Source organism: Strix aluco, chromosome 2, assembly GCF_031877795.1.
Source record: "Strix aluco isolate bStrAlu1 chromosome 2, bStrAlu1.hap1, whole genome shotgun sequence".
NCBI lineage: Eukaryota > Metazoa > Chordata > Aves > Strigiformes > Strigidae > Strix > Strix aluco.
This window is the reverse complement of record NC_133932.1, coordinates 122,778,544-122,805,573: the sequence shown is the minus strand read 5'-3', so window position 1 is coordinate 122,805,573 and position 27,030 is coordinate 122,778,544. Positions and strand designations below refer to the sequence as shown.

At 36.6% G+C, this 27,030-nt stretch overlaps 1 protein-coding gene across 8 annotated transcripts in view; it reads left to right on the top strand.

Annotated features, from left to right (window-relative positions):
* Positions 1 to 27,030, top strand: part of YAP1 (Yes1 associated transcriptional regulator) — a 98,517-nt gene that overhangs the window by 49,380 nt on the left and 22,107 nt on the right. For 2 of the 8 annotated variants that reach the window (XM_074816194.1, XM_074816192.1), the window contains exons 3-5: positions 5,421 to 5,536; positions 13,744 to 13,857; positions 26,344 to 26,525. In XM_074816194.1, coding sequence (XP_074672295.1) covers positions 5,421 to 5,536; positions 13,744 to 13,857; positions 26,344 to 26,525 — 412 coding nt within the window. Of the gene's footprint in view, positions 1 to 5,420; positions 5,537 to 13,743; positions 13,858 to 26,343; positions 26,538 to 27,030 lie in introns of all 8 variants that reach the window. The other 6 variants (XM_074816193.1, XM_074816191.1, XM_074816198.1 and 3 more) reach the window with 3 other exon arrangements.

The window sequence follows — 27,030 nt, the reverse complement described above, 5'->3', positions numbered from 1 at the left end:
AATGGCACATTTCTATTACACATTTTAGTAAAATAATCTGGCAATTTCTGACCTGCTTATATTAATAATATCTTCCCTGAGAAGATCCTTTCTTGTAAAAGGAAAGTTCTCGCTACAAATGACATGGCAGATGTGTACCGTATATAAGGTGACTTTATGCTAATAAAGGCAAAAAAGAGGAAGAAAGAGTCATGGTTTTGTAATGACTGAGAATTGTTACGTGAATGGAGTCCTCAACGTACATTGAAAAGTGTACTATCAACAGGGACGCTGTAGTTGCAGTAAATGCTACAGCAGATCAAAACTGAAGGCTTCTTAGATAAGCCTTTCTCAAAGGATTTAAGTAATTTTTTGAGTGTCCTTTGTGTGTTAGTTCATTTCTGACACGGCTTTCAATAATGCAGTTCATGTCTTTTCAGTGCAGCAGCTGGAGTACAAATGTGAAAGTGTATCATAGTGCAAAGGCAGATCAGTTCGCTCCTTTTAGGAATGGTTTTATTAGTATTAACATCTACAGGTTTTTTACATAAAAAGTAACAAAGATGATAATTTTTTCATCTCTGGATCTCCTGCTTCTTTTCCATTGTTCTTTAAAAAAAAAAATCCCCAAACCAACCAAGAAGCAAAAAAACAAACCAAAACCCCCAACACTGTCTGTTTTCCCCCTCCCCCCGCGCCCCCCCCCCCCCCAAAAAAAATACCCAACCACAAAACCACCCAAACCTAAACCACAAGCTCTTTAAAATTAGGTTAGAAATTGCATCTGACACATCTTCAGGCATGTGATAGTGTTTAATGACAATAAAGATTTCTTTCCATTAGAAATTCTTAGTAACTGCAGGAATGGTCTTTGTGTGTGCAAAATGAGAATATTTTAATTTTCTTTAAACTTGTTCTTGTATGTAAATAATTTGTACATAACTGTAAAACTTGGGGATGGGTGGGAAGAGGCAGCTTGATTCTCTTCATAATGCACAGCACTTTGAAAGTGCTTTTTGGGGGAGGGTGGGGGGTGGTGTGGCTTAGAACAGTCACTCTTCTTGATACCAGAATTGACATAAGTTTGCCAAGAAATGTTTAGCATGTTCTGGGTGTTTTAGCTTTGTTTTTCTAAGGCCTGTTACCATAGATCTATATTTATGGTACAGTCTAAGTTGATTTCCTTAGTTTATACAATATTTGTCTGATTTAACAAGGATTTGCTTCACCTAGACATAAATGAACAGTAATAGTGTCATATAGCTAGATGTTGGATTTGAGAATTTATGCTATGAAGTAAAATGTCTTACATTCCTTGATTGTCCTAGAGATGTTGATTTTAATTTCAAGGACATTTACTCATTTTATTCTGTTCACACAGTTCAGAGCTGTGATTCTAGTTCATGAGTAGGTAGGATTTAAGTTTAATTTGATAGTGCTGTACTAAATATAATGGCTGATTTATAGGTATAATTGATTTGATATAATTTGCTAATATCTTTTTTAAATTTTTGAGGTTGACAGTAGTACCTTATCAAGATATGGCTCGGGTCATGTAAAATAGAAGAATATAAGGATTGGGGCAGTTGTCATGCAGTGCAGCTACTGTGTAAAAAATCTGTTTAGTGCAGGGAAAGATAACGTAGTGTTGGTGTCAGAGTTCTTGTCATGTCCATTTAGACCTTTTCTAACACTGCTATTTGAACAGGGAAAGACCTGTGAAGAATGTCCCTTGTTTTCATACTGAACTTGATAATGAGAAACACAGTGTTTATAGTAAGTTACCCATGTGCACATGCTGCAGATACTGAACAAAATTAAGACCTATATTCCTTCCTGTAGTACTAGGATTTATACAGTTCATCCATATAAATGGGAATTTGCCTTCCTTGTATTCCATAAGTTGATGAGCATGATTTGGAAGTTGTGGGAAAAGAACTGATCTGTTGTGATGTGTTTGGGTGGTTTCTTAGTATATAGCATTCAGAAACTCAGCATAATGGAGCAGGTAAGATAGACATAAGGACTGTGGTTTGATGGAGGTTGAAGAGAAAGTTTTTGAGGGAAGGTGTGGGGGAAATGGATATGTAGGTCAGGAGGCCCAGAGCTGAGTGGGAGGGGACGAAGAGTTTGCCTTACTGAACCAGCCTTATGATTACTATGACGTTAATGTAATCAGCTTGCTTGCTTTGAGACTTCTTCTGTTCTTCTCTGCTCTAAGAAGTCTGGAGGTTGGAGTTTAGTTGGTCAAGTAAGGAACATGCTGACTTTTCTCAAGTGATGTTCAGCTAGGGAAAAGTTGGAAGCTGCTGCTACTAAAATAGTTAACATGTTAACAACTCCATGTGAACATTAACTATGCATTGCATGGTATGCTTAAGCAGTATTGAGGAATTGATAATGCTGTCCTTGTGCTCAGAATTGGAGGTACTTTTAAAATTGCTTCTTCCACAGTCCATTCATGTATCCCATATCCAGATATGTTTGGAAAAACTGATGAACGTTATTTCAGTGTGTTCCTACAGTTAACTGCAAAAATGGTTCTGCAATGCAGTGAGACAACTTTTTTCCTTCTGTTTCTTCTACACTCAAATAGCCTATAGAAACAAAGGCTATAAAATATGTACCTTAGGTAGACATTTTTTAAGTTCATGGATTTTTATAGGAGTGAAATGGAAATAAACGAATGTGTTACGGGTGCAGTGGTGTTTTCCCAGTTTCCACTGTTCCCAGAACTGAGTTGAGCAAATATAACAAATCAGATAGAGGGGAGGAGTAGCACATGCTGGTACTGTAATTTAAACATACAGTCTGTGAAGCAGTACTGTGCAGTGTTTTTACATCTGTATTATCTTTACCTGCTTTCATTGCAAAATTGACCAGCAGAGAAGTGAAAAAATGTTTTTCAGTATGAAGGTTTATGTATAGCTGGGTGTGTATATGTATATATATATATATATGTTGTGCCCTGTTTTATAAATAAATAGGCTAAAAAAGGAAATAAAGAAGTCTGCCTGTATGTGGCATGCTTCTCAGTAGAGCTGAATATTGGGAAACACATGCAACCACAGACGCAGTGTGCTTAATAGTACCTGTATTAAATGAGCTGTATTATGGAAACTAACTCAGCAGTGACACCAGTTTAATTAACGCTGTAGTAACGGGGGTTTCCTGTACACAAGGGAAAACTGGCAGTAACTGCCACATGGAGACAAAGTAGAGCTTTGTTTACTGTTATATTTTTGTACAAGTAACATTACTGCCTATTTTGTGACCCTGTTACAATGTGTCTGTAACTCTGACATGGAATTGTTTGTGTGCATGTTTAGAGAGGGTAAAATATACATATCTCAAAACAAAACTTTTTTAAAAGCCACTTGATGATACCTTCTACCTTATAATAGAAAGTTCCTTCTTAGAATGTGATAAATAATTCTACGTACATAATTATTTTGGTGACTACTGCCCCTTTTTATGATCTTCTGAATTTGTATCTATTCATTCTCACTTGTTTGAAATGATGAAGTAGTTACAAAAGTCAGTATTTTGAGGAAAAATACCAACTTTTTTAACATCAAAGAACATGTTAAAAACATAATAATTTAGTGGAGCACATTTTTATTAATTGGAGACAAGGTTTTTGATAGTAAGTTTCTAGGCATAGCAATCAGTTGCTTAGGGCAGGGAGAAAATAATATTTTGTTTTGTTTGTCCAGTTTGACCTATGATGAGGTTTTAATTTATGACCAGGGCTCTTGGATGTTGTGGTCATGCAAATATATAAACAAAGTTTGGGATTCATCTAGTGTCACTGTATTTGACCTAGTTATCTTACATTCCCTTCTTGAAGGAGAAAATAGACCTAATTCACCTTCATTATGTTCCTTAAATTGATCAAATGAACTACATCGTAACAGTGCTTATGTAGGTTCCTTTCTCATTGGTGGAGAGCAGGGTGACAAGGTCAGATGTCAGTGTCCACGAAGATGCTAGTGTTGAGGTGACAAATCTGAATTATTTATCCCTTTAGAATGTCTAAAATAATGCAGTACCAGCTCCTCAACTTGAATATACTTTAAAATAAGAGAAACTCTGAATTGGAAACAGTTGCTACACAATTATTATTTAATCCCAACAAAAATATGGAAAATTTACAGCCTGATTGATAGTTCAATACATTGATCCGCATACAAAACACAATGCAAAACATGGGTACAAAGTATAGGTATGAGTTGGAGTACTTAGTTTTTAACTCAGATCACCATTTATATTGCAGTTTTAAATGTGGTTTTGCTGAAGTAAATGAAAATGGGCATTCCATGTAATCCAGAAAAAAGTAATTTTAAGGATTATTAATGTAAGGAAAGAATGGTACCAAGTTAATGATGTATTGGATTCTGATTGCTAACAGTACTATTTGAATATGACTATTAATTGATACCAGTTCTAAATGAATCGATAACAAACTCTGTTGTCAACGCTCAGTGTGTATTGGTAGTTTTGTCCACATGTACTTCTTGAATCAGTGGTGCTTAATGGCATCAAGATAACATTGATGCTTGTTGTGAATAGCCTGCATTTGTTATTTATTAGCAAAACATTCTAATCACATACTCAAAAGGTGGCGTAATCATTCATTACACTTTTGTATTTTTATTGAATACTTTTGTGAATGACAGTGCTGAATGTACTTTTCATTTTTTTCAAAAAAGATTAATCTAAGCTCCCAAAGTTTTGTAATTAGGTTCTGCAGAGGACTAGCTGAGTTAGTTGACAGTCCAGCTGTCCTCATCTTTTCACATGAAGTTGAAAGGCAGCACATCACTTTCATATCACTGCTCTAGTATGACTGGTTACTTAAATTACCACGGAGAGATTGTTCAGTTGTCAGTGGTGAGGGGATCAAATAGTCCATCAAATAATCTGAGGATGTGATCTATGTACAGAAAGTTTGGGAAGACTAGTGATTACTCACTAACCAGTTCATTACAACTCCCTAGGCACTGAATATGAACTCATCATGCCAAGTTACTGGACTGTGCTTTAGATTCCAGACATAACTGGCTTGGTTTGAAAGACTCCAAAGTCACATTTAAAAATGACAAGTAACTAATCAATGGGAAAAGAAAGAGAATGTGTTCAAGGGTACAACATCTAGTTATGGTACAGCAGTCTAGATTCCGATATTCATGTTGAGCCTTATCTCACCCTTGCTTTAGCTCTGATCACTACAGCTGTTTGTTGGGAAAGTGGTGGTGGCCAGAGTAAGGGTTTGAGAATCTGACATACCATGATGCTTGGAAAGAATCCGAACAGTTCTTGCTTGGTTTTGAATGTGGCTGTTGTTGGCAGGCTTAACCTTTTGTTGTTAAACTTTCTGTGCTAGCAGGTCATTGTTGTGAATGCCTGACTGTCCTAACTCCCGCTTTGTTTTGTCTTAGTCACATTGATCAAACAACAACATGGCAAGATCCTAGGAAGGCCATGCTTTCCCAGATGAATGTTACAGCTCCCACCAGTCCTTCCGTGCAGCAGAACATCATGAACTCAGCATCAGGTAAGCAAAATTTGTATTTATGGAAAAGATCATACAAATCAAGATACCGATAGCAATTTTAATTGGGGGGTGGGGTGGGGGGCGTGTGTGTGTGTGTGTGTACAAATCTCACAGTTGTCCTTCTAGTTATCCTGGTTTTAAACTTTAAATTTGTTGATGTGTGATGCATCAAGCAAGAGGCTGATGCTTGAGGTAAGAGAATTTGTGTAATATTTATGATGTCAACAGAAAATATCCTGTAGTTATTTGGTTTGTGTTTTTATTTTTTCCAATGGATGACTCAAAACATTTGAAGGAGCAGAATTTTTGTCTAATTTCTTCTGACTGAAAATGCTGTTAAATTGATGAAGACCAGAATTTCCATTAAATTAGTGTCAATTTACATTAAAGCTGTTGTGCTTCTGCAGTATTCTTCTGCCTCCTCTTGCTCACTTACTAAACTTGGTATACTCCCCATTCATTTACATTTCCTACATTTGTTAAGAACATCTCGGTTTTTTCCTGTCTTCCCTAAATGAGTAAAGCCAACACCTGGAATATCTTGTTTAGAAGCAGAGACGTTTTGGTTTACCTCTTATTTTCCTATCATTTCCAAAATCTTGTATCATGACAATTATTACTGTAGCCGAGGAAGACTGATATCTTTTCCTGGAATATAGAATTGTTTTTCAGCTGGTGGGGGGACTGTCACTAGACAGCAGAAAAGTAGGCTTGTTCTTGATATAGCATCTGCTGTATGCTTTCAGAGCTCTCTTGTCCAGATGATGCAGAGAGAAAGCAGACAAATTTGGTGCCATATTAGTTTCACTGTTTCACTCTTCCCTGTGCTTTGTCACCTTCTGTCTGTCCCTGTGGTTCATGTTTTATTTATTTTCTCACAGTCTGATTGTATTTTGTATATGTCTGCTGTTCCTGTATTTCACAAAGGTTATTCTCTGGTGCTGCTTTTTGTTGTCCGTTTAGACAGCTTTGTTTCATGCTGCAATTCATATGCTGCAGACAATACCAAAAGATTAACAGGCGTGACCAAACTGTGCTGTTCATGACTGAGTATTAGAGGGGAAGCTAATCAAACTTTTTGCTGGCTAGGCCAGGAGGTTGGGTTATCCTGAAACAAATGAGAGTCCTGTTCATGTTCAGGAAGTCATGATTCAGAGCAATTAAGGTCTCAGACTCTGATGTGAAAATACAATATCTGTGATTATTTTTTCTGTAAATATATCCCAGGAAACCTGCAGTAATAGAGATGACGTTTTTACAGGGACACTTCTGAAAGAACAGAGAATAGGAGAAAGGAAGCAATTCCCTTGGTCGTATCTTGCCTTCTGGCTTATCTAATTTTTGCTAAAACTAGATGCTTGTTGTTTGAATATTGACATAAATTCTGTATTTTAAGAATACTCCTCAAACCTTCCACTGTACCAAGAATTAACAGGAAAAATATTGACAGTGAAGTAGGATTCATTTTATGTACTTAGAAATGAGGGGTCCTTAGCAAAAAAATAAACTGATTAGTTGTAAGGGGTAAAAATCTCAAAGAAAATCTAGCAGTCAGTACACAAGCTTTATTTTTTTTTTTTAAATCAAGAATTTACGTGTGATTGATGTAAATGTGTGAGCAAGTATTTCTGCATAGATATTGTTGTTCATGCAGTAGAGTTATGTTTAAGTGGGTTGTCTTGTGACTTGAGAAAGCACTTAGATTACAAGTTCATTGAACATTTATTTTTAATTTCACAGATGATACTGTATTGAATATGGACTGAAAGTCTTGTAAAGTTTTTTTACCCTAGTGCTCTGAATTTGATAAAGTGCATGAAGAAATCAGAACTTCTGTGTATATTGAATTATGTGTTTATGTGACAATGCCTTTTTTAAGCTTAAATCAGTTGAGCTAGTATGACTTGGAACTGGCTCTTTGGATGCACCTGCTTACCCTTAACTTACTTGCATTTAACAAAAGTCTGTTTTGAATTAAATAATACTGAACCTGCATTTATTGGATATGATCCTGTTCCTGATACCTGATTTGGCAAATCTTTATGTACTAACTTTAAATTTTTTTGTTGTTGTTGTTTTAAACTATGTTGTTGTATATTTGTTTTAACTAAAGTCTCTTATATCTGATTCTGTTACTTTTAACTACTGAGTTCATGGTAACTTATGCTTCCTTGGTGGCCTTGTAAAGAATCTTGGAGAGAAATGGAAAAATCAAGTAACTATGTACCACTTTAGCACAGTGGAACTTAAATCTGAGTGCTAATGTCATAAATATAAGACTACTTAATGTTCTAATTTGGATATTCATCCTCAAAAACTGGGAAGTAAAGTTGAGAACTTTAAGACAGAAGTTCCCTGTTATGAAATGTTGCTGACAATGAAACCTGCTCTAGTGCTTTGAGAGCCTTTCATGGAAGACACTGGGAAAAACCAAGTGTAAGTATTATGACAGCTGGAGGTCACTGACTTGCAAAAAAATGTCGGAAATGCCACAAGGGAGAATGTTTTCCTTTCTGTACGTTCATCCTTGTATACCACTCATTAATCGTAGCCCTTAATCAGAAGTTACTGTCCCAAGTTTTAGTGTATTTGATTACCGACTACCATAGGAGCATGTGAGTAAAGTTGCTGTGATAAAACGCAAGAAGATTTTTAGGAGCTGTCTTGAAAGCCATTAGAAGCTTTAGCCATTTAGCCAGAATTAGAATTCTAGCTAGAATTAAGAACAGGAAAACAAACTGAAGAGGAAGAGAGAGAACAGAACTTGGAAAGCTGCTGTCTGCATATTGAAGATAAACCTATTGTCTTTTCTGGATAAATAGGATAAGTGGAGCTCAGGGAAAATGGAAGAAAGCAAAACTAGAAGGTGTGGTAAAGGTGAAGGCAAGTCAGAAGAATGTTTAAAAAAAAAACAGGGAAGATGTAGTTTAGCATGAGGTTATTTTTCTTAAGAAATCTCACCTCTTGAGGCAGCTAAGACTGAATGAGAATCCAGGTATGTTGCTGCAAGTTACGTTTCTTTAAGGAACAGGCATCTGAACCAGCTTCATCTATTCCTGGCATGATTTTGTGAATTTTATGTCTGTTAGTTAGCATACATCCTTTACAGGAGGGCATCAGTATGTGAAAATTGAGACATTTTTTTTCCCCTTCTTTTGGTTCTTTGGTATTTTTTTTGTCTCAGTGGTGCTGAACTTAGCTTGCTACATGTAATCAACTAAGATGGTTTGGGCCATATACGTGCAGAGAAACATAGTGCTTTTCTAGATGGCATTTGTTGGTTAATCTTCTGTGAAATAGGATTGCACCTTCACAGCAGTAATGGAAAGAAAACAAGCCTGTTACTTCTAAATACGCAACGTGTATAAAAATTAGTCTTGACTGTTCTGATTCTGTGTGTGTTTCTAACAACTTTTTCCCTAAAGGTATTACAGGATAAACATATGTTCTTCTGTCTTGATTTAAAAAAAAAAAAAAAAAAAGGTAGTAATAGTATGTTGTGCTTCTGAGGAACCTTTCCTATACATTTCTTACTGAGGTAAAGTTATAAATTTGAAAGTAAACAATGCCTGTCCTACAATTAGAGTTGATATAACAGATGGGATACTAATTGTGTTTATATACTTCCATTCTCCAGATACTTTTTCTTCTTGAATCAAGCTTGACAGCACTGCTTACTTTGCTTGCGCATAGACATTAGACAATCAGCTTTGGAGCAGATTACCTGTCTTTTGTTCTCTTTTGTCTTCCCTCTTACATTGCAGTTTTGAATTGGGCTCCCGGTGAAAGTTTGTAGACCTAGTGTAATTCCGTTGCCTCTTAGGGTAAGGCTGTAGTGCCATGTTAAAGGTTGGTAGGAAAATGGACACTCAAATTCCTAACTCTTGAGGGTTTTTTCCCCCTTGAGGGGATGGGAGGGTAGGGAGAACTATGCCAATAACTAAAACAAGTTGTAGCTCTTGTCTTAGGTTCTTGCTCTGCAACTTCAGTTGCAGATTTCTCTTCTATGTAACCAGTCATACTACAAATTCTGCTTTGTGTACAGTCAACACTACATATGATCTGTTGTGAAACTCGAGTTTCTAAGTATCTGCATAACAGTAATGTTCATTTCTTTCTTCATCTGCAAAAAATACCCCTTTTTTAATAGTGTCCTTTTGTAAGTTTTATTGATTTGACAGAATAAAGGTGGACTTTAGGTAAATTCTGTAGACTTTGATGTAATTTCAAAAAGTTTTAGAATCACAATGACCGTGATTGAAGGGAAAAATTTCAACTTTCACAGAGAAAGATTAGGAAGGTTCTTAGAGATCAGTGTTTGAATTAGTTGAAGGTGATTCCTGCGGTTGAACATAGGTGTTCCAGTTCCTGGGTTGTCCATGCATATTCTTTTAATATCTAGATACAGATGCCCTCTAATATACATTAACATTTTTGTAAAATACTTCTTTATTTATATTTATTTTACAGTTAAATATCAGAAACTGTAGGGACTTGCAAGATCTACTTTGTATCCCAACATATCTTGAATCTCTACTACATTTTTGCTTTTGTTACTCTTCCTGTTGCTCTCGCTCTGCCAGCAGCGAGCTCTGCTTTGCGTTCAAGGCTCTGTGTTTCATGGCAAAAATGGTATACTGAGAAAGTAAAAACTCACAAAAAATGGAGACATGCACCAAATAGAGACACGCACACTGACTTTTGAAATTACATGTATTTATGTTAAGTTACACCATTATATAAATATTTAGTTACAGAGGTATACCTTACCAGTAGTTCTGTAAGGATGGCTTACATTTGGAAAATGGAATCTAATTTTTCAATAAGTTTGTCTTTAAAACTACCACAATAAATGGTGAGTTCCCTAGAAGAGTTGTTTCTCCCTGTGCAAATAATTTCACAGAATTGTAAGTTAATGGTTGTGATTGTGTTCAGTTGACCTAGGAGGCACCAAACAGAACTAATAGGAAGGAGACTGTGCCACAGGGATATTACTGGTGCTAAATGTTTATAAAGGTTCAAGGGGAGACTGGACAAGTACTTGAAAGAGAGTTCCTTTGGCACCTAGTAAATTGACAGAATCTGGCTCAAGAAATCACCTGAGGTACTTGGAAGCCAAGTGACTTCATAGCCACTATGCTTTTTGGTTTATATGTGTATTCAGTGCTTTATTTAAAAGTTTATAGAGTGTGACAGTCAGTAGGCGGGCTGCTTTCAGCAACAAGATCTGTCCATCACACCAGGCCAGGTGCCTGGGCTAAACGGACTTTTGGTTAGACCCAGCATGGCTGGTTTTTTACAACGTGGGCTACCGTAACTATGGAAAGAGCAGCAATATAGAGCTTATATAACTCAAGTCACTTATAAACTAATGCTGGGAATTCTGTTCCTATTGAGTCTTTTAGGGGAAAAGGGACATATATTTACACAGGAATTTTCCTAGGTGCTCTGAGTGAATGTCTGCTATTCTTCACCATGGTCTTCCATTTTCCTTTGTTACTTGCCTCTAACGCAGAGTTTGTCAGCCAGCCAGTTACAAAATCAGACTTGACGGTCTTCTGGTTTCATAGCTGCTCACAAACCCAAATAGGAATTACATACAGAAAGCAGTACTAATCAGTTTTTGAACTACTATTTCAACACATAGAGATGACAGCAGAAACATGAGAGCAGTTTACTGGCCAAGGAAGAAAGCAACATCATGCTTAATGCCAAAAGTTTCTAGAGAGAAAGTTCTGTTTCTGCAGCCATTGATGGCACTTAGCAAGGAAGACTTGCTATGACAGCCAGGTGAGCAGATGGACCTTTCCTGTCCTGTCTACAGCCGTGCATTTTATTTAGAAAGAGAACCTTTCCCGTGTCTGTCTCTAGTAAGCTAGAACTCATCAGATCACTGAATGTCATTCACTCACCGCCAGGTAGGTGGACTGATCAGCTCCTGGCATCCTGCTTCAAAGACATTTTGTTCTTATTTACTACAAAGAAACGTGCTGGACCAGTACACACTTTAGTCAATGTTCAGCAAGACTGACACCCCAAGGCTAGTTTTGTTTTTCCTGGAGCCAGCTGGGATTTTGACTTTGCAGTTCAAAAGAGAATTTCTTGCTGAGTTTGATCTCTGAGGGATGTGTGGCTTAGAAGGACTCCGAGGAGAATGGTAGCGAGAAGGTCTGCCTGTGTAGGTAGCATGTTGACTTGGCAATCAAAGAACATTTTCGGTCTTCTTTGGCTTCTGCACTGGGATGATGTGGGGAATGTCGCTGTGCTCCCATGCCCCAGTTTTATAAAATAGCATCTTGCTGATTAGCTGGCTGGTCTTTGGGTATGGTAACAAAGTACAGGGTTCTTTGCACTTAAGCTTTCAATTCTGCATTGAAGTCCTGTTATACTATATGTTAAGATTTATTAATGTTTTGCAGTCTTGTCACTCTTTCTTGCCTGTTCTGTTTATTAGTCTCTGATAAAAGCTGAGGTACTCTTGTATGCAGCATTTCAAGCTTGTGAGCGTTAAGGATGGGAAGGAAATGTCCAACAGTTAGAACACCATTTTTCCTCACTCAAAAACCTGTAGCTCTAATGGTGGAATAGTGAGGTTGCTAGAGAAAGGCATAGTTTTCTGAGCCACAATGAAAGAGTTTAAATTAGAAATGTAATTTGCAGGAGATCTTCAAAGACCGCAGTAAGAAATTCTTGTCCTGTTTATGCCTTGGGATATTACTGGAATGCAATCGAATGATTATTTTACTCTTTTTGACATTTCTCCAAGAACATCTTTTGAGAACAAATCTGTCCTTCCCCCCACTCTCTCCTCCCAGCTTTAGACAAAGATTCTTCAACAGAACCATGGCATTAGGACAAAGTGACAGGCAAAGAGCTAAGTAGTTTGAATATAGATGTAGTACATACTTCAGGCATTTATCAGATATACACACATTTTTGTGTGTATATCTGAATCTCATGTGTGAAATTATGATGTTTCTGCATACTTACAGAATGGTCTATTAGTTCAAGTCTTACCAGCCAAATGGCTTTTCCTAGGGTATTACACTGAGGAAGAGTGGAAGGAGGGGTTGAAATATGATGGCTTCCTGCAGCAGGTCTTGTTCTAATTTCTTTTACATTCTTAACATTTGTAGTGGATCTTTTGCTATATTATCTTAGGATTGTACTTAAATCTAAAGAAATACAGGCAAGATCCTCCTGTATCTAATTTAGATAATTTTAAAAGTCCATTTCTATGTGAGTATAAGAATTAAAAAACATACATTTGTAAAGTACCTACTAGATAAGATGAGATGAATGTAACTTTTAAGAATAGTTTTCAGTCTAAGCAAAATATAGATGAATGTACTTGATCATATAGAGATGGGAATGAGTGATTTATGAACTGTATAGCGATGAAAGGTGATTTTCTCAAAAGCTATTTGGAACATAAAGGAAACACACCTCAAAACTCTGCATTCGGACATTAGCTATGGTCTCCAGAACGGCATCACCTACCTTCCTTATACCCTTTCCTAAATGTAGGTTTCCCTGCCTGTGCCTTCCTGCTCATAGAGGAATAGCACTGCTGTTTGTAGCACTGTGTCTATGTCTGCTCCTGGTGTTTTCTTACCTTTGCTTATTCATTGCTTGTTTGCCTCCTGTTCTTCAGGTTCGTGTTTGTGCTTGCTCAAGCCTTTAATGCTTTCACAGGAAGTTATGGTATGAAGTAAAGGGAAAATGAGTTTTGTTACTTTTTTTAATTGTTCGTGAAAGATAGAGGAATATTTCGGGATCTCATCAGTGTTACCTTGTTGCTGCTGCTGACCCTTGATCACTAGATGAACTTTCCCATGAGAGGTAGAATATCTCTATGCTTATACTTTTTCCTGGTGCTCATGCTGGTTTCATTCTGGCAGGCTTGACTTATTGCTGGTTTTGTACTATAATGCTATAGCAAAAGGGAGCGTCAAAAGCATATAAAAGGATGCAAACAAGTTATAAAATTAAACTCCAAATCCTAAATCAAATTGATAGAAGTGTTTTCTGTTCTTTGATTTCACACCTGCCATTTCTTTGCCCTAATCCCAGAAATGTTAGACATGAGCTTGAAACTATTCTGTTTCATGTACTGTTATATATGTAAAATGTTGGAATTTTTTTTAGATCAATTTCAGCTGGAGCAAACAAGAGCCCGCCATCAACTCCTTCCTTCTATATTGCAGGCCCACTCCCCGATGGATGGGAACAAGCTATGACCCAGGATGGAGAAATTTACTACATAAACCATAAGAACAAGACCACATCTTGGCTAGACCCAAGGCTTGACCCACGCTTTGGTAAAAGTTCATCTCACTTCAGAATTTTTGATTCGCTTCAGTTCACTCAGCTTTAATTTTGCAGACTATTTTGAAAACTTTTTATAGTACGATTAAAATATAACTTAATTTGAATTATAGAGACCTTATTTAAATCATTATTAAAAAATTAGCATATATCCTTTAGGAGCGTATGTTACCAAAGCTTCTAATGTTAGGGGTTGGTATTTTGCCACATGATCCATGAAGTTCCCAAAATTGGTGGCATTCAGAAATTACTTACTAAGAGACAGTTTCAGCCAAGCTCACTCTTCCCTTTAAAATTACAAAACTTTACCACAGAAGAATCTTTTAATTCCCAAACAAATATTTACTTTCCTTTGTGCTATCTTAAAGGGGGCACTGTCAAATAATAGTTCATGATGTTTAAATACACTTGAAACATATACCAGCTTATAATTCCAGCTTGTCACAGTGATGATCATGACAAAACTTCCTGTTTAAAACAATGTGGAGAGAAATGTTTAGTTTTGTTGTTTCTACTTTAATAGTGGGGTAAAGACTATGTAATATTGGAAATAGAAGTAGTAACTTAAATTAGGGACCACAAGGTCTAGATGTAAAAATTTAACAAAATAGAACCAATAACTCATTTTTGTAATGTTTTTGATCTATATGAAGAGCAGAGCTGCATACATTTCAATACAGTATTGGCACTGATGACTATGAATAGCAATAGCATATACTATTAGGAGACTCTAAACTAGTTTCTTAGATTGTCCAAGTGATTGTTCTGATATATTTAAGGTGGTATTACAACTTCACTTTTTGTATAAAGCCATGACCTGTGTGTGTAAGCTTTATTAGCTGTATTAATTTGCCCTTGATTTGTTTTCCCAGTAATTTACTATTTTCACCTCCTTGGGATTTTAGTTATTTTTCCAGAGCTGTGGAAAAAACAGTAGGGGTAAAAAAAAGAAGAGATCATTGTGGTTTTCAGACTTTAGTTTTGGACTTGGTGCAACTAAATGAAAACAGTGTGCAGATCACTGAGTAGGTCAGGCTGAGGGGATACAAAGCCTTTGAAGCTTTACAGGGGTTGACCTAACAACAACTGTGGGCCCCTTTTGGGAGAGGCATTAACTCCATGAATGCCATATAAACACAGAGCTGCAAAACTCAACAGTCGGTGTCCTGTTTTGTTTTTCTGAAATGGCTGTTAGAAATTTCAGCATTTTTGTTTTGTAGGCTTGAGTGCTTACTTTAAACATCCGTTTGCTCTTACTGCTCTCCCCAACACCAGATTGTCACACTTTGTTTATAAACTGCTCACGAGTTTGTAGACAGGTTGAACCACTGTGCAACTTGAGCCCAAAGGTGGGGCGTATACTGAAGGTTGTCAACTTGGCAAATGTCCATGCTGGCTTTAACACCAGCCAGAGTTGCAGACCTGCTTGTGTGTTGCAAGAGGAGTGTGTGGGTAATTTGCAACTTCACAATTACTTACTATGTGAATAAGGCTGAAAAGGAAGCAGTGATTTTGAAAATCAGTGTTGCCTTTTGCAGTTAAAAGAGGCAAGTCAATTATATTTACTTAAGTAATCTGTATTTTTATTTTCTTTGTATTACTTTATAGTTTCCAACGATGAGCAGGAATTAAAAAGCAGTGTGGAAAATGCTTTAATTGACAGAGGTTGTGAGTGAGATGAATCTTGTTTCTCAGAACTATTTTGTACTCTTGTAAATAGTATGGTCTAACTATAAGGGCAAAAGATACTTGTCCTGTGCATACTGAGACTCCATCAAATGTTAAGACTGTGCAGTTAAACTGAAAGAAGTTAGAAATGTCCAAAAGACTGCATAAGGGTTTCTTGCTGCATAGCTTCCCTTTTTGGGCCCACTGCGTATGTGTATCCCAGACAGGCTTGAGTACATGCCAAGGCTCTTTATTTTGTGGTCGGACTTTTAATCTGTTCCAGACCTTTTCAGTCAAAGAGCTCAAGTGTAACTGAAAGGGGCAGGAAAGGAAAAAAAAAAGCATGTGGGCTCTTCTGATCTAGAGTGATGGCAAATAGAGACAAGCTGCTAGCTGCTGTTGAGCTTGAAGGAGTTTTCCTTGAAATCTTACGCATTGTATTGTGGTTTATGTTTTTATCATTTGAGCCAAGAAAATACAAAATCTTATTCCTGTTGCTTTCTCACTTGTTGACCTCCTTAAGTCACTCCAGAAAGAAAAAAATCTGTTTGACAGAACTTACTGAGCCTTGCATTTATTTATCATGTGGAGATCCTCAACAAATATGTGCTGTGACCCTAAATAGCATGTGAATGACTCAGAAGTTTACCTTTCTGTGCTTAATATAGGTTGAAAATCCTGTTGGGTTTTTCCCCCCCGAGGTTCACCATACTCTTTTGTATCCCTGTGTTTTAATATAAAGGCTTGGTTTTCACTGGTTTTTGACTACTAACACTCTCAGAAGCAATCCTAGGTGAATCCATCTTTGTAATGTTGAAGCTTTTGATTATTACAGTGATACTAATGTTGATTGACAATGAAGGAGAAATTAATTTCTTCCTTGATACTGCCACTTTCACCAATCTGAAGAACTATTGAAAACAATAGAGCTATTGAATGGTATGTGCAAACATACTCTTCTATTCCAGTATTCAGAAACAGGAGGTTTGAAGAGTCTTTGCCGTTATTGCTTCTGAATTCCCAGCTTCCAGGGAGACAGGCCTTCTGTATCTATATGTTCCTCATCAGATGGAAGCTTTGCATTCATCTTTGTTTTCTCTAGAAGGTGTGCATATACCTCTTTGTTTGTTTGGTTGGTTGGTTTTTTAGGTTTTTTTTGTATTGTTTTGTTTTTTAAAGTAGTGCTGGGAATTTTCCATTAATCTGACTAGAAAAGAGAGAGAAAGGAGGATCAGTTTGAAGAAAATGTTTTAGGTGGACACACACACTGACTGACTTGGTAAGGGGAATTTGGGTATTGCATTCATGCTTTTAAACAGAAAATAAATGATGCAGTTAATATGGATGCTTGGAGCAGGCTTTTAAGACTAATGCATCACATAAGAATCCCTGTCAGAATACCCAGCTGTGGGGTAGGCAGGGTCTAAAACCTGACTGCTCCAAGTGAAGGACAAGAACTTTGTTCCAAGACTCAGATCTAACATCTTTGAAGTGGGCTTGAGGTCTTCAGCTACACCACTTAAACGGCAGTGAAGTCTTGTTGTGGCTCAGATGTTGCTCCTCCATGTCTACATATTTGACTTCAGAACACTCTTCCATTAGGAGAATTCACAAACTTTTAAAATCTAGGAAAACTAAATATCAAAGGAGGGTCTTCTCATGTCAAGCACAGGCAATCATAAAAGATGACATGGATCAAAGGAATGGGGATGGGAGGGGGAGGTCCTTAGGCCTGTGTCAGCAGGATCCTCATCCAGTGAAGCATCTGGTACAAACATGCTGTCCTACCTTCTTAGTCAAACAGGCCTTTGCAGGCCTTGTAGTAAGGGGCTTCAAATTACTTTTTTTCTTTTTTTAGAAGGCTATTTCTTTAAGGTAATTGGACTGTCAGGTTGAGCTTGTGTTTTGGACTGTTTTATCTTTTACTAGCTTCTGTTATTGTCCATTGGTCATTCTTCACAGATCCTACTGTTTTTCTTAAGCCTTTGAGATAAGTTAATATGTTTTCTTGATAGTCAAAGAATGTCTGGATAGGAAGCAGGTCAGCTATGCATTCTGAGTTGCTGGAGTTGGTGAAGTAGAAAAACATCTGCTTTTTCTATAAAATTAAATTTCCTAGAACCAGTTGAAGTTTGGAATCGTTCAACTTTATTGCTACAAGTTTCCAAGAATTGGCTTTTGCATCAAATACCATTAAAGGGATTTTTAACTGCTATTTAAGTTTGAATATGATAGGGCTTGTTTTTGAAATGCAACTTAAAATAATTTGCCTTTTGAGGATACTTGATTTGTTAAATTCAAAGACGGGACAGTGGACTTCAAGTGCGAAAATACCAGAAACTTGCAGTCAATTCCTTGTGTGATTAATGGAAGTCTTGTGTTTAAACAGTAGTACTGCATTAGAGTACTCAGTTCCTGCAGACAGATTTGTCTGGAGTAAAGCAAGATACTGTTTCAGTTTTCTTGTTCTTATATTTCAGACTTCAGTTTAATAGGTTTATTACTAGTGATCATACCAGTGTTACACATGCCCAGTCTTTTTTCTTCTGTTCTTTCAAATGTTGGAGCTGCCATATGGGGTATAAAGCAAAAGATGTGACCTCAGATTGAAGTCATTGCCATGACTTTATTTTTATCTCTCCCACTTAGAGATTATGTTAATGTTTTTTGACGTTCTGTATGAATTTTGGATGAGGGGGAAGGGAAGGCAAGGCAAGACTGTTTAATATCATTATGGAAAGTGCCATAGGGACTCTGTGTACAGTAGCTGCTTGAACTACACAAGTAGGAAAAGGAATAAAAGTGATGATAAGAGTAGGAATATAGAGAATACATGTCAGAATTTTCTGCTTCCTTTTTTTTGTAATGTAAGAACATTACACCTTTGAAATAATGAAAAGGGCTGGTTCAGAAATACTGAAGTAAAACACACCTACAGATTTCATTGAAACATGTATTTATCATTTCCGTTTTAAAAAAACCCAAACCCAGTCACACAACAAACTTGAAATGCCCTTAAAAGCTTAAACTTTGGAGCATCTGCTAATTTTTAAGCATCGGAAATTTAAAGTATTCTGTAGTGTTGCTTTCTTATCCCTTACCTGTCTAGCACTTTGTTTAAGACGTGTTCCTTCAAATTAGTTTATAGGAGCCTTGCCAGAGGCAGATTTGTGGACAAGATAGAACTAAAACCCTAGACTGGAAAACTTTAGGCCTTTTTCTGGTCAAAAAAAAGCTCAGACCGTATGTCTGGTCACAGTGGCGTTCCAGATCTGCCTTCCATTTTTGCGCAAAAGCAGAGCATGGGTCATAGTTGGTTTTGATCTGCAAATGCAATGGCATATCCTCTTTACATGCTCTCTGTAAAACAAAGTTGATTTGCCTCATCTGAAAGGTCTGTTGGTATTCATTTTTTCACTTCCCTGTCTCTGGTTTTGCAGAACAATTTCAGGGGATCACTTAGGATGGGGAAAAGACTTCTCTATTTTGATATGTGTGTCAGAGAACACGTACAGATGGAGCATCATCGGTTTTCAGTGAACCAGTGACTTGTGTAAAAGTGAGCTTGCTGTGAATCTGCAAAGGCACATGAAATTTCACTGGTAGTCATGTTTTTGTAATAGGGGATGCTGCTCTTATGATAGTGACAGTAAAAGCTTATTAGTTGTTCATCATCATGTGAAAGTGAAATCTTGTTTTGTTCGAAAGCAGGATGTATTTAGACCCTCTTTACTTAAGAGTTCACTGAAGAAATTGTTAAATCTGTCCACAAGAATTGTGTGAGGATGCAGTTATCTACTTTATGTAGAATATTTGTATACTAATAAAAAGGGGAAAAAAATACTTTTATTAAGGATTTGTCAGGGCAGTAGGTTTATGTAAGTTTATACCTGCTTTGCACTTTGTTGTTTTCAGAATAATTTAATGCTGTTTGAGAAAGGAGATTTGTTGGTAAAGGTGTCTTTATGCCAGTAAAAATAATGCATAATTCCAGTGTCATGCTGTAACAGCTGTGACAGTGGGAGAAAACTGCACTCCCAATAAGGGCCATTTTTTTTCCACCATATCCTTCTAACACCGGAGTTTGCATGTCTCCGTTAATAAGCATACTACATTAAAAATTGAAGGTGCATCGTTTTGAACACATCATTCATTATCTATGATCTAAATATATATACACACACAATAATTATATACTCTATATCTAATCATATATAATCTAAAATGCTAAGAAATGTCAGCTTTTTTCCTCCTTGAATTCAATCATGTTGAAACACCATATCAGTCTCTTATATACAGAAAACAATTTTGCTCCGTTTCTTGACAGTATACTGTTGATATTTATTTTTTTAAATTACAGTCATTTTTACTGGATTTTGTAATTCCTGTTTAATAATTTTTATGGGTTTATGTCAGAGATGAAAAAAAAATGCAGATGTACCACATGCATATACACAGGGTTTGTTCCCCTCAAATAAATGGAAGGAAACCTGCATTTTAAAAAAAAATTTTCATATTATAAGAAATTATACAAAAGCTTGTCTTTTGGCCTAATTAACCCAGGAAGTATTATGTGTTAATTAAGCAGTGAAACTGTTTGCAGCTAATACCCTTGTGTAGACTCTTTGCTGATTAAACTTTGGTCTAAAATGTGACTAATTTTGATTAAATACATTTTGCTAGATACTCAGTGGACAGACATGGGGCCTTGATGAGCTCAGAGTCCTGCACTTTCTGTAGTCTTTAGTGTTTCATACATACAATTTAAACTTAGATGACATTAGTTGAAGTTTCTTTTCATAATCTGTCTGATACAGTGTGTCCTACATAGTTCTCCTGTAGTATTGGTACTTACACCATCAGTTCCATTCTGTATGAAGATTTAAAAAGAAAGTCAAATATTTTAAAAATTGTTTAGACTTCCAAAATTAAAATTGATTTCTTTTTAAAGCATGGAAAATGTTTGGTTTTATATGCATGCACTGAGCAGTTTCTTATAGATATTTACGTTACTGCTGAATCTCATTATTTGCTTTTCTGGCTGCCCAGAAGATTTCAGTTCTTCTGAAACTGGCATGCATTGAGTGAAAGTGCTTTACAAATATTGCTGTTGACTTCTATGGGGAAAAAAGTTAGATCCATTTTATTCCAGTTTAGTTTCCAGTGTGTTAAAGAGTCTGTCTGTGGATGCTCTAGAGTCTTAGTGATCGTCAATCAATCCCGCTGTTGCACCTCTGCATTTTAGGATACAGAAAGACTTTTGAAAACAATGGAAGCTTGATCAAAGGAAACAACTGTTTAAATTGATATTTTCATAGCATATATCTTGTTTCAACCAAAAGTCCAACTCAGGAGTGTGTGAATATTTCTTTTTACCTAAGACACTAAGATTTATTTGTACACTTAATACAGCAAAATGAGCCTGGAGAACAGTCTGTTTCAGGTTTCCCTCTTACTCGAAGATCCAGGATTCTCAGATTAATCAGAGACTGAAAACAATGGAATATTTTATTGTGCTAATTTTTAGGTTTTATAACAGCAGCATTATGAGACTAGAACTGGGATTTCCTTGAAGTAATACAGCAATGCATTATAAAGAATGCAGTCCAGAAACATGACTTGTATCCTGATTAAACAACAAATTGTTGTACCAAGTCTCTCGAAAAAAGCCACTTGGAACAAGTTTTTATTACTTCCGAGATTCATTCTTTCAAATCCTGCTGGTAATTTTTTTTTTCTTCACAGCTCTTTTCAATTTAATCAATGAGGATTTTTGCCTTTGTTGCAGTGCTGCAAACTAGCACCATTCAAAAACCTGGCCATAGTCAAAAATGATGCACAAAAACTGTCTAGTTTTCAAATGAAGCTGAAGGGAACAAGTACTGTTTTTTCAGTGCCTTCAGTGAAAACATTCATTGATTCTTATTATTAAGAACAGTAAGTTACAGTATGCACAGATCCTGAGCTTTTTTGTTGTTGTTTGTTCAAATAAATAATGTTAAATTTGCAGATTAAAATTAGTTTTAGATTTGAAGGGTGAAATGGTAACTATAAAAGAAAAACCATCAGACATTCAGCTGTGTCTGTTAATCATTAAGGGTGCTCTACAGCAATCTTTGCATGTGATTCCGCATAGGAGAAGCATACTTGTTACTGCAAACTGTCAGTGCCCTGGGAGGTGTGATTTAAATTGGCATAGGATCTTGGGAGAGAATTAGCCTTTTATGTTGTTAACAATCTGCTGGCTTTTTCTCTCTAGCACCAATGACTGATAATTGTTTCTCTCTCTTGGTTTGTTTTTGGTTTGGGGTTTTGTGGGGTTTTTTTGGGGGGAGTCCATTAAGGATATAGACAGCAGTCTAAACTTTTTTCAGTAACTGTCAAGTATTATTTGCTACAGTACAGAACAGACATTTTGCTGTTCGGTTTGGACAGTAGAACATTTAATGTATAACATTTGAAGACCACTGATTCACTGTTCTCAAAAGCATATTGCAGCTATTACAACTGACTGTATTCTGCAGATTGTGAAGTTAAGCCATATTATAGGATGGCAAGATCTTTTTTATTGTCTTAAGTTACTTGTGTTTTTTAACTTGTCTGCCCCTCCTCCTCCTCCCTCAAATCCCCCTCTTCTAGAAACAAAGACTTGTTTGTTCCTTCTCTGCCTGTGAGGTCTTTGCAGTCTCTGCTGTGTGGGTGCAGAGCCCCTTATTTAAATACTTTCCATAGCCATGGAAGGTAAGGAACAGGATGCATTAGAAAACTGATAAGTCCTAGCTCTAATAGATAGATGAGGCTCTTTGAATTCAAAGTACTTAAAAAGAGCTGTGTGTGTCAGGATCATCACAAACCCATGAGGTGTGGAAAAAGTAAAATGTGCTTGTCTGAGATCACATTGATAAACATATTCTTTAGAGTGCAGATTTCTGTAGTCGTGGTCTTCAGTAAGTAATGGAGAATAGAGAATTAAAAAAAAACAAACCACAAAACAATCCAAAACAAAAAAACCCAAACCAACAACAAAAAACTTTAAAACCCTCTGTTTTTTCCTGTCACATGAAACAAGATGTGTTTTCCCTCTTTTCATTAAATATTGTGGTGGAAATTACAGAAAATTATATTCTTCTCTCTGTTTCCCTTCAAGATAGAACACTTGTGTAATCAGTCAAGGTGGCTGAAAATCATTCAGTGTTATTACTGTTGTTTTTTTCCCACTGGTTCTTCACTTGTGTATGTTAAGTCACTAAAATTCAGTTAACAGTATTTTCTTTTAATGTCCAAACTTTTAGTTTAATTTCACAGTTAAAATAGTTCCCTTACATGAAAAACATCTCCATGGTCTGCTCTGAGGACAGTTTAAAATCTGGTCAATTTGAAGTCTTTTGCACTTGCTTTCTTGAAATAATAAAATGCTCAGAAAAATCCTTTTAATGGATACGTGAATATGAATTTAGAAACTAGATTTTTAGGTTCAGTTTCTGAAGAGTTACCAAATCATATAAGTAAATTTTCCCCCAATATTTACTGAAGAATATTAAGTATACACGGAAGTCTCAATATCTTACGATATTCCTGGTTTAGATACACTTTTAATTAGAAACATTACTTTCAAAATGAACATTAGATGGCATTTCAGGGATCTAGGATGAGGGAAAAAGCTGGAAAACATCAGATAAACATGATTTGTTTCTTACAGTTTTAATTGCAAGGTCAGTAGATGAGAAGAATGGAGCAAACTGTGATCAGAGAGAACAGGAATAATAAAAGTAGCTGTCAGAAAGATAGATGTATATAAAATATGAAGAATTTGGCATGAGAAGGAAATTATTTCAAAGTTGCATATTAGTGGAAAAGAGACCTAGGGAAGGAATACTTGTATGGTGCATGCAGGAAAAGCAAATTCATAACATGTTGAAGGGATGTTAGTGGTATTGCACCTAAGTGTTTAACTAAGCTTAGAAATTGTTAAATTTTATGAGGTTATCTGTAACATGACTTGTCTGTGAACTGCATGAGGCAGGGACTTTGAAACTGTGATTATATAATTGGAGACAACACCATTAAGGCAGCCTTTTTAACCAAAAGAAAACTGACATTCTTCAGCTTGGGTACTTAATTTTTACAAGCTAGGTAGTTTGCTTTTAACTTAGATGTGCTTCTTTCAGGTGATTGTGATTTTCTAACCTTTGTCCCTCTTTACTTTCCACTGTAATTGACCTTCCATCTTGTTTAATAACAGGTTTTGAATCCTGGAACTTCCTGGAAGGGTAGCACAGACTTGTGCTTGAGTTGCAGAATTAGCTAACAGCAAGAGAAGGCTATTGCTTTCTGCTGTCCCCTACTAACCCCTTCATTGTCTGCTTTTTAAGGTGAAAGAGGCTAAGATATAAAAAGCAAAGGGCATGGTCTTGATTTCAGACTTGATAGGATTCTGGGTAAAAAGGAGAGAAAGGAGAAGATATATTCCCCACTCCAGCAGTGTCATGTCTAGTTTGTCTAGAGCTGGTGGACTGTGTTTCTTTTTGCATTGATCTCTCTAGCTTCAATTTTGCCCTAGTTTTGGTAAATGTAGGTAGTCTAATCGCTATCAGTCTTCCACCAGAGGTTGACCAGTGGAGGTCCTGGAGCTTGTAATTACAGTTCACTGCTCACATCCTTGTAGGACAGCTGTTGGTGCTGTTGAAAGTTTTGCTTAACTGTTTCTGGTGTCTTGGGACATGTGAACCTTCTGTATCTGTTCAGCAGAGGAACAAGCTGCCCTGTCTCTTCCTGTTGCTGACCCAGGGACACAGCTCATGTTGCAAAGCTGCTTGGTTGGCTTATCCTGGTCACCTTCCTGAAGCTCAGTTTTGATGGTGAAGTGATGCTGGATGTCTCGTAAGATCAAGTACTTGATTTTAAGGTTTAATCCACAGCAACGTCATCTTCCCACTATTTTTTTTCCCCACGGGGTCAGGATGGGTCTTGCAGGTTGGAATTGAACCTCCAGCCCTTTGTATTCAGTCTGTTGTTTCTACTTGGTACTGGGATTCAGTTTCTATTCTTACTTCACCTGTTCACTTACCTTTACAGGAAGCTTTATCTTACTTGTGATCATGTGTATGAAGCTCTCTTACAAGTAACTACATAAAAGATTATTTCAAATTACTTCAAGCTGTTTGGCACTGCATTTTATTTTGACTTGACTCACGAAAATGTGACCCACCTGTCCATTGGCTATTGACTCTGTGCTGGACCTATGGAAGAGTTGAAAGGGTAGACTAGAGAGTTGAGTTCATAACTGTTTGACTTTTATTTTTTTCTTTTCTGTTCTCATTCCCAGAGCATATGGCATTTCTTCTCCATATGTTACCTCTCAATGGAAAGATGAGCTGTGGCAAGGGGAAAAGAGAGCAAGGCTGTGAAGAAACAGCCATTTTTACTGCTGTTATGAGATAAATATATTTAGGCTTTCTTGGAACAGAAAAAAAGCACTACTGTACCTTAAGCTGAACACTCAAAAGACAATGAAGACTGAAGGGCTTTTCAGAGAAAAGATGGTACAGATTCTTTATGAGATAACTCTCCTTTCTTATGATAGTTAGAAGTGTTAGTGTTCTAGGAATCATCTATATATGATGAAAACATTAATTCAAACTAATACAACAGATGGTTTTCTTTGCACCAAATCAGCCTGTCATCCTTAAAAGAAGCTCGCTCCCTTTTTTTTTTCTTAGTTCCCATAAACCATAATCCTCATTCCCAGGAAAAAAAAAAAATCACTACCACTACTTTGGCAAGTACATTCTGGAGCATATTGTGAATGTTAACAGATTCAGGCTGTTCTGGACAGCAAGATGGAGAGTTAATTCCAAAACTGAAAGCCCCTGAAAATAGTGTCCTTGTAACGCACTCAGCCTTTCTCTGTTTCACTATGGGAACTCCACTGTGTCTGTTGACTTTAACCATACTGGTCTCGTGAGGGAGAAAAATCAGGCCTGTCAAGTAGATGCACCCCAGTCATGCATTATTTTATAAGATAAATTTGTCTTAGGTCTTGCTTTTATGGGGGAAGGGAAGATGGGTTCTCATTGTGCATTATGCATACAAGATGACACTTTTTTCTCCACACCCCAGAAAAGATGCATCACATACTTCTGTGGGGTAAAAGAAAATGAATCACTAGTAAAATGTTTCCTATGTTGATGGCAGTATTTTTGACTGTATAATTCGTCTGCCATTTCTGTACCAGTTCTTAATTTTGCATGTCAAGATGCTCTGAATGGAGTCTGTAACACTCAAAACTTGTTGTGACAGAGATGAGAATGATTGTTTCATGACCTGCACCACACTGGGAGAAATGGTAGCCTTTAACCAAACATAGTTTGATATAAGTGAGATGATCTGTTTTATTATTCTGTGTGTTCCCAAGTTTAATGATTCTAAAATTTCACATGAATCAGAAAAGTGATTTTGTATTATTTGTGTCTCAATTGAGAAGTTTATTAGAAAGAAGAGAGATTCTTCTAATTAAACTTGAAATATTTTACTACCGCTCTTGAATTTTTTACAAACTTACACATTTAACTGTTTCCAGAAGCTTTTCGAACAAGTATGTACTCTTAAACATGAGACTGCTGCATTGATTTCACAGGAATAACACGTGAGCATACATTTCATGCTCTGAATATGAGTGTAGCTGCATGTTTTGTACTGTCATGGCTTGTAATTTTATGAAGTTTTTAATACATGCCTTCTAAGGATAATACTTTCCTTGCATGTATTTGTTTGAATTTAATTTTTAAATGTTTATTGTTTTGGTTCCCTAGCCATGAATCAGCGAATCAGCCAAAGTGCTCCAGTGAAACAGCCACCCCCTCTGGCTCCTCAGAGTCCCCAAGGTGGTGTGATGGGTGGGAGTAGCTCCAATCAGCAGCAACAGATGAGACTTCAGCAGCTACAGATGGAGAAGGAAAGGCTGAGACTGAAGCATCAAGAACTGCTTCGGCAGGTGAGGCCACAGGTTAGACACCTACTTCCACTATTTCTTTTGTATGTTATGTTTTGTTTTGACTAAGTTGTTGTTTCAGTGAGTCTTAAAGACCAGTGACTGTACAAAAAGCTTTGAGCTCTAAAAAGGTCTGAATTAATCCTGTTACCAGCTTGGTAATGAAAGTATCAAACTGAAGGATTTTGCTTTCCTCCCTCGTTCCTCTCTCTAACAGAACTTCTCTGACAACAGGCTTCTTTACTATTAGGATGACATCATGGACTGTTGATCTGATTGGATATTCCTCTTGAGAATATATTTCATATTCATTGAGTTCTGAGTCATGCAAAAGGCAAGAAGTTGGTTCCCACAGCTGCTTTAGTTCTCCCTTTTAAGTGGATGAAAGAATTTCACTTTTATAACCTGTCACAGTCTGTAGTATTTCAAAGTACTTTTAAAGTTTATATAAGATACATTGAAGAGACACCTTATTGCTGAAATCTTATCTCTTAAACAGTGGAGTGGA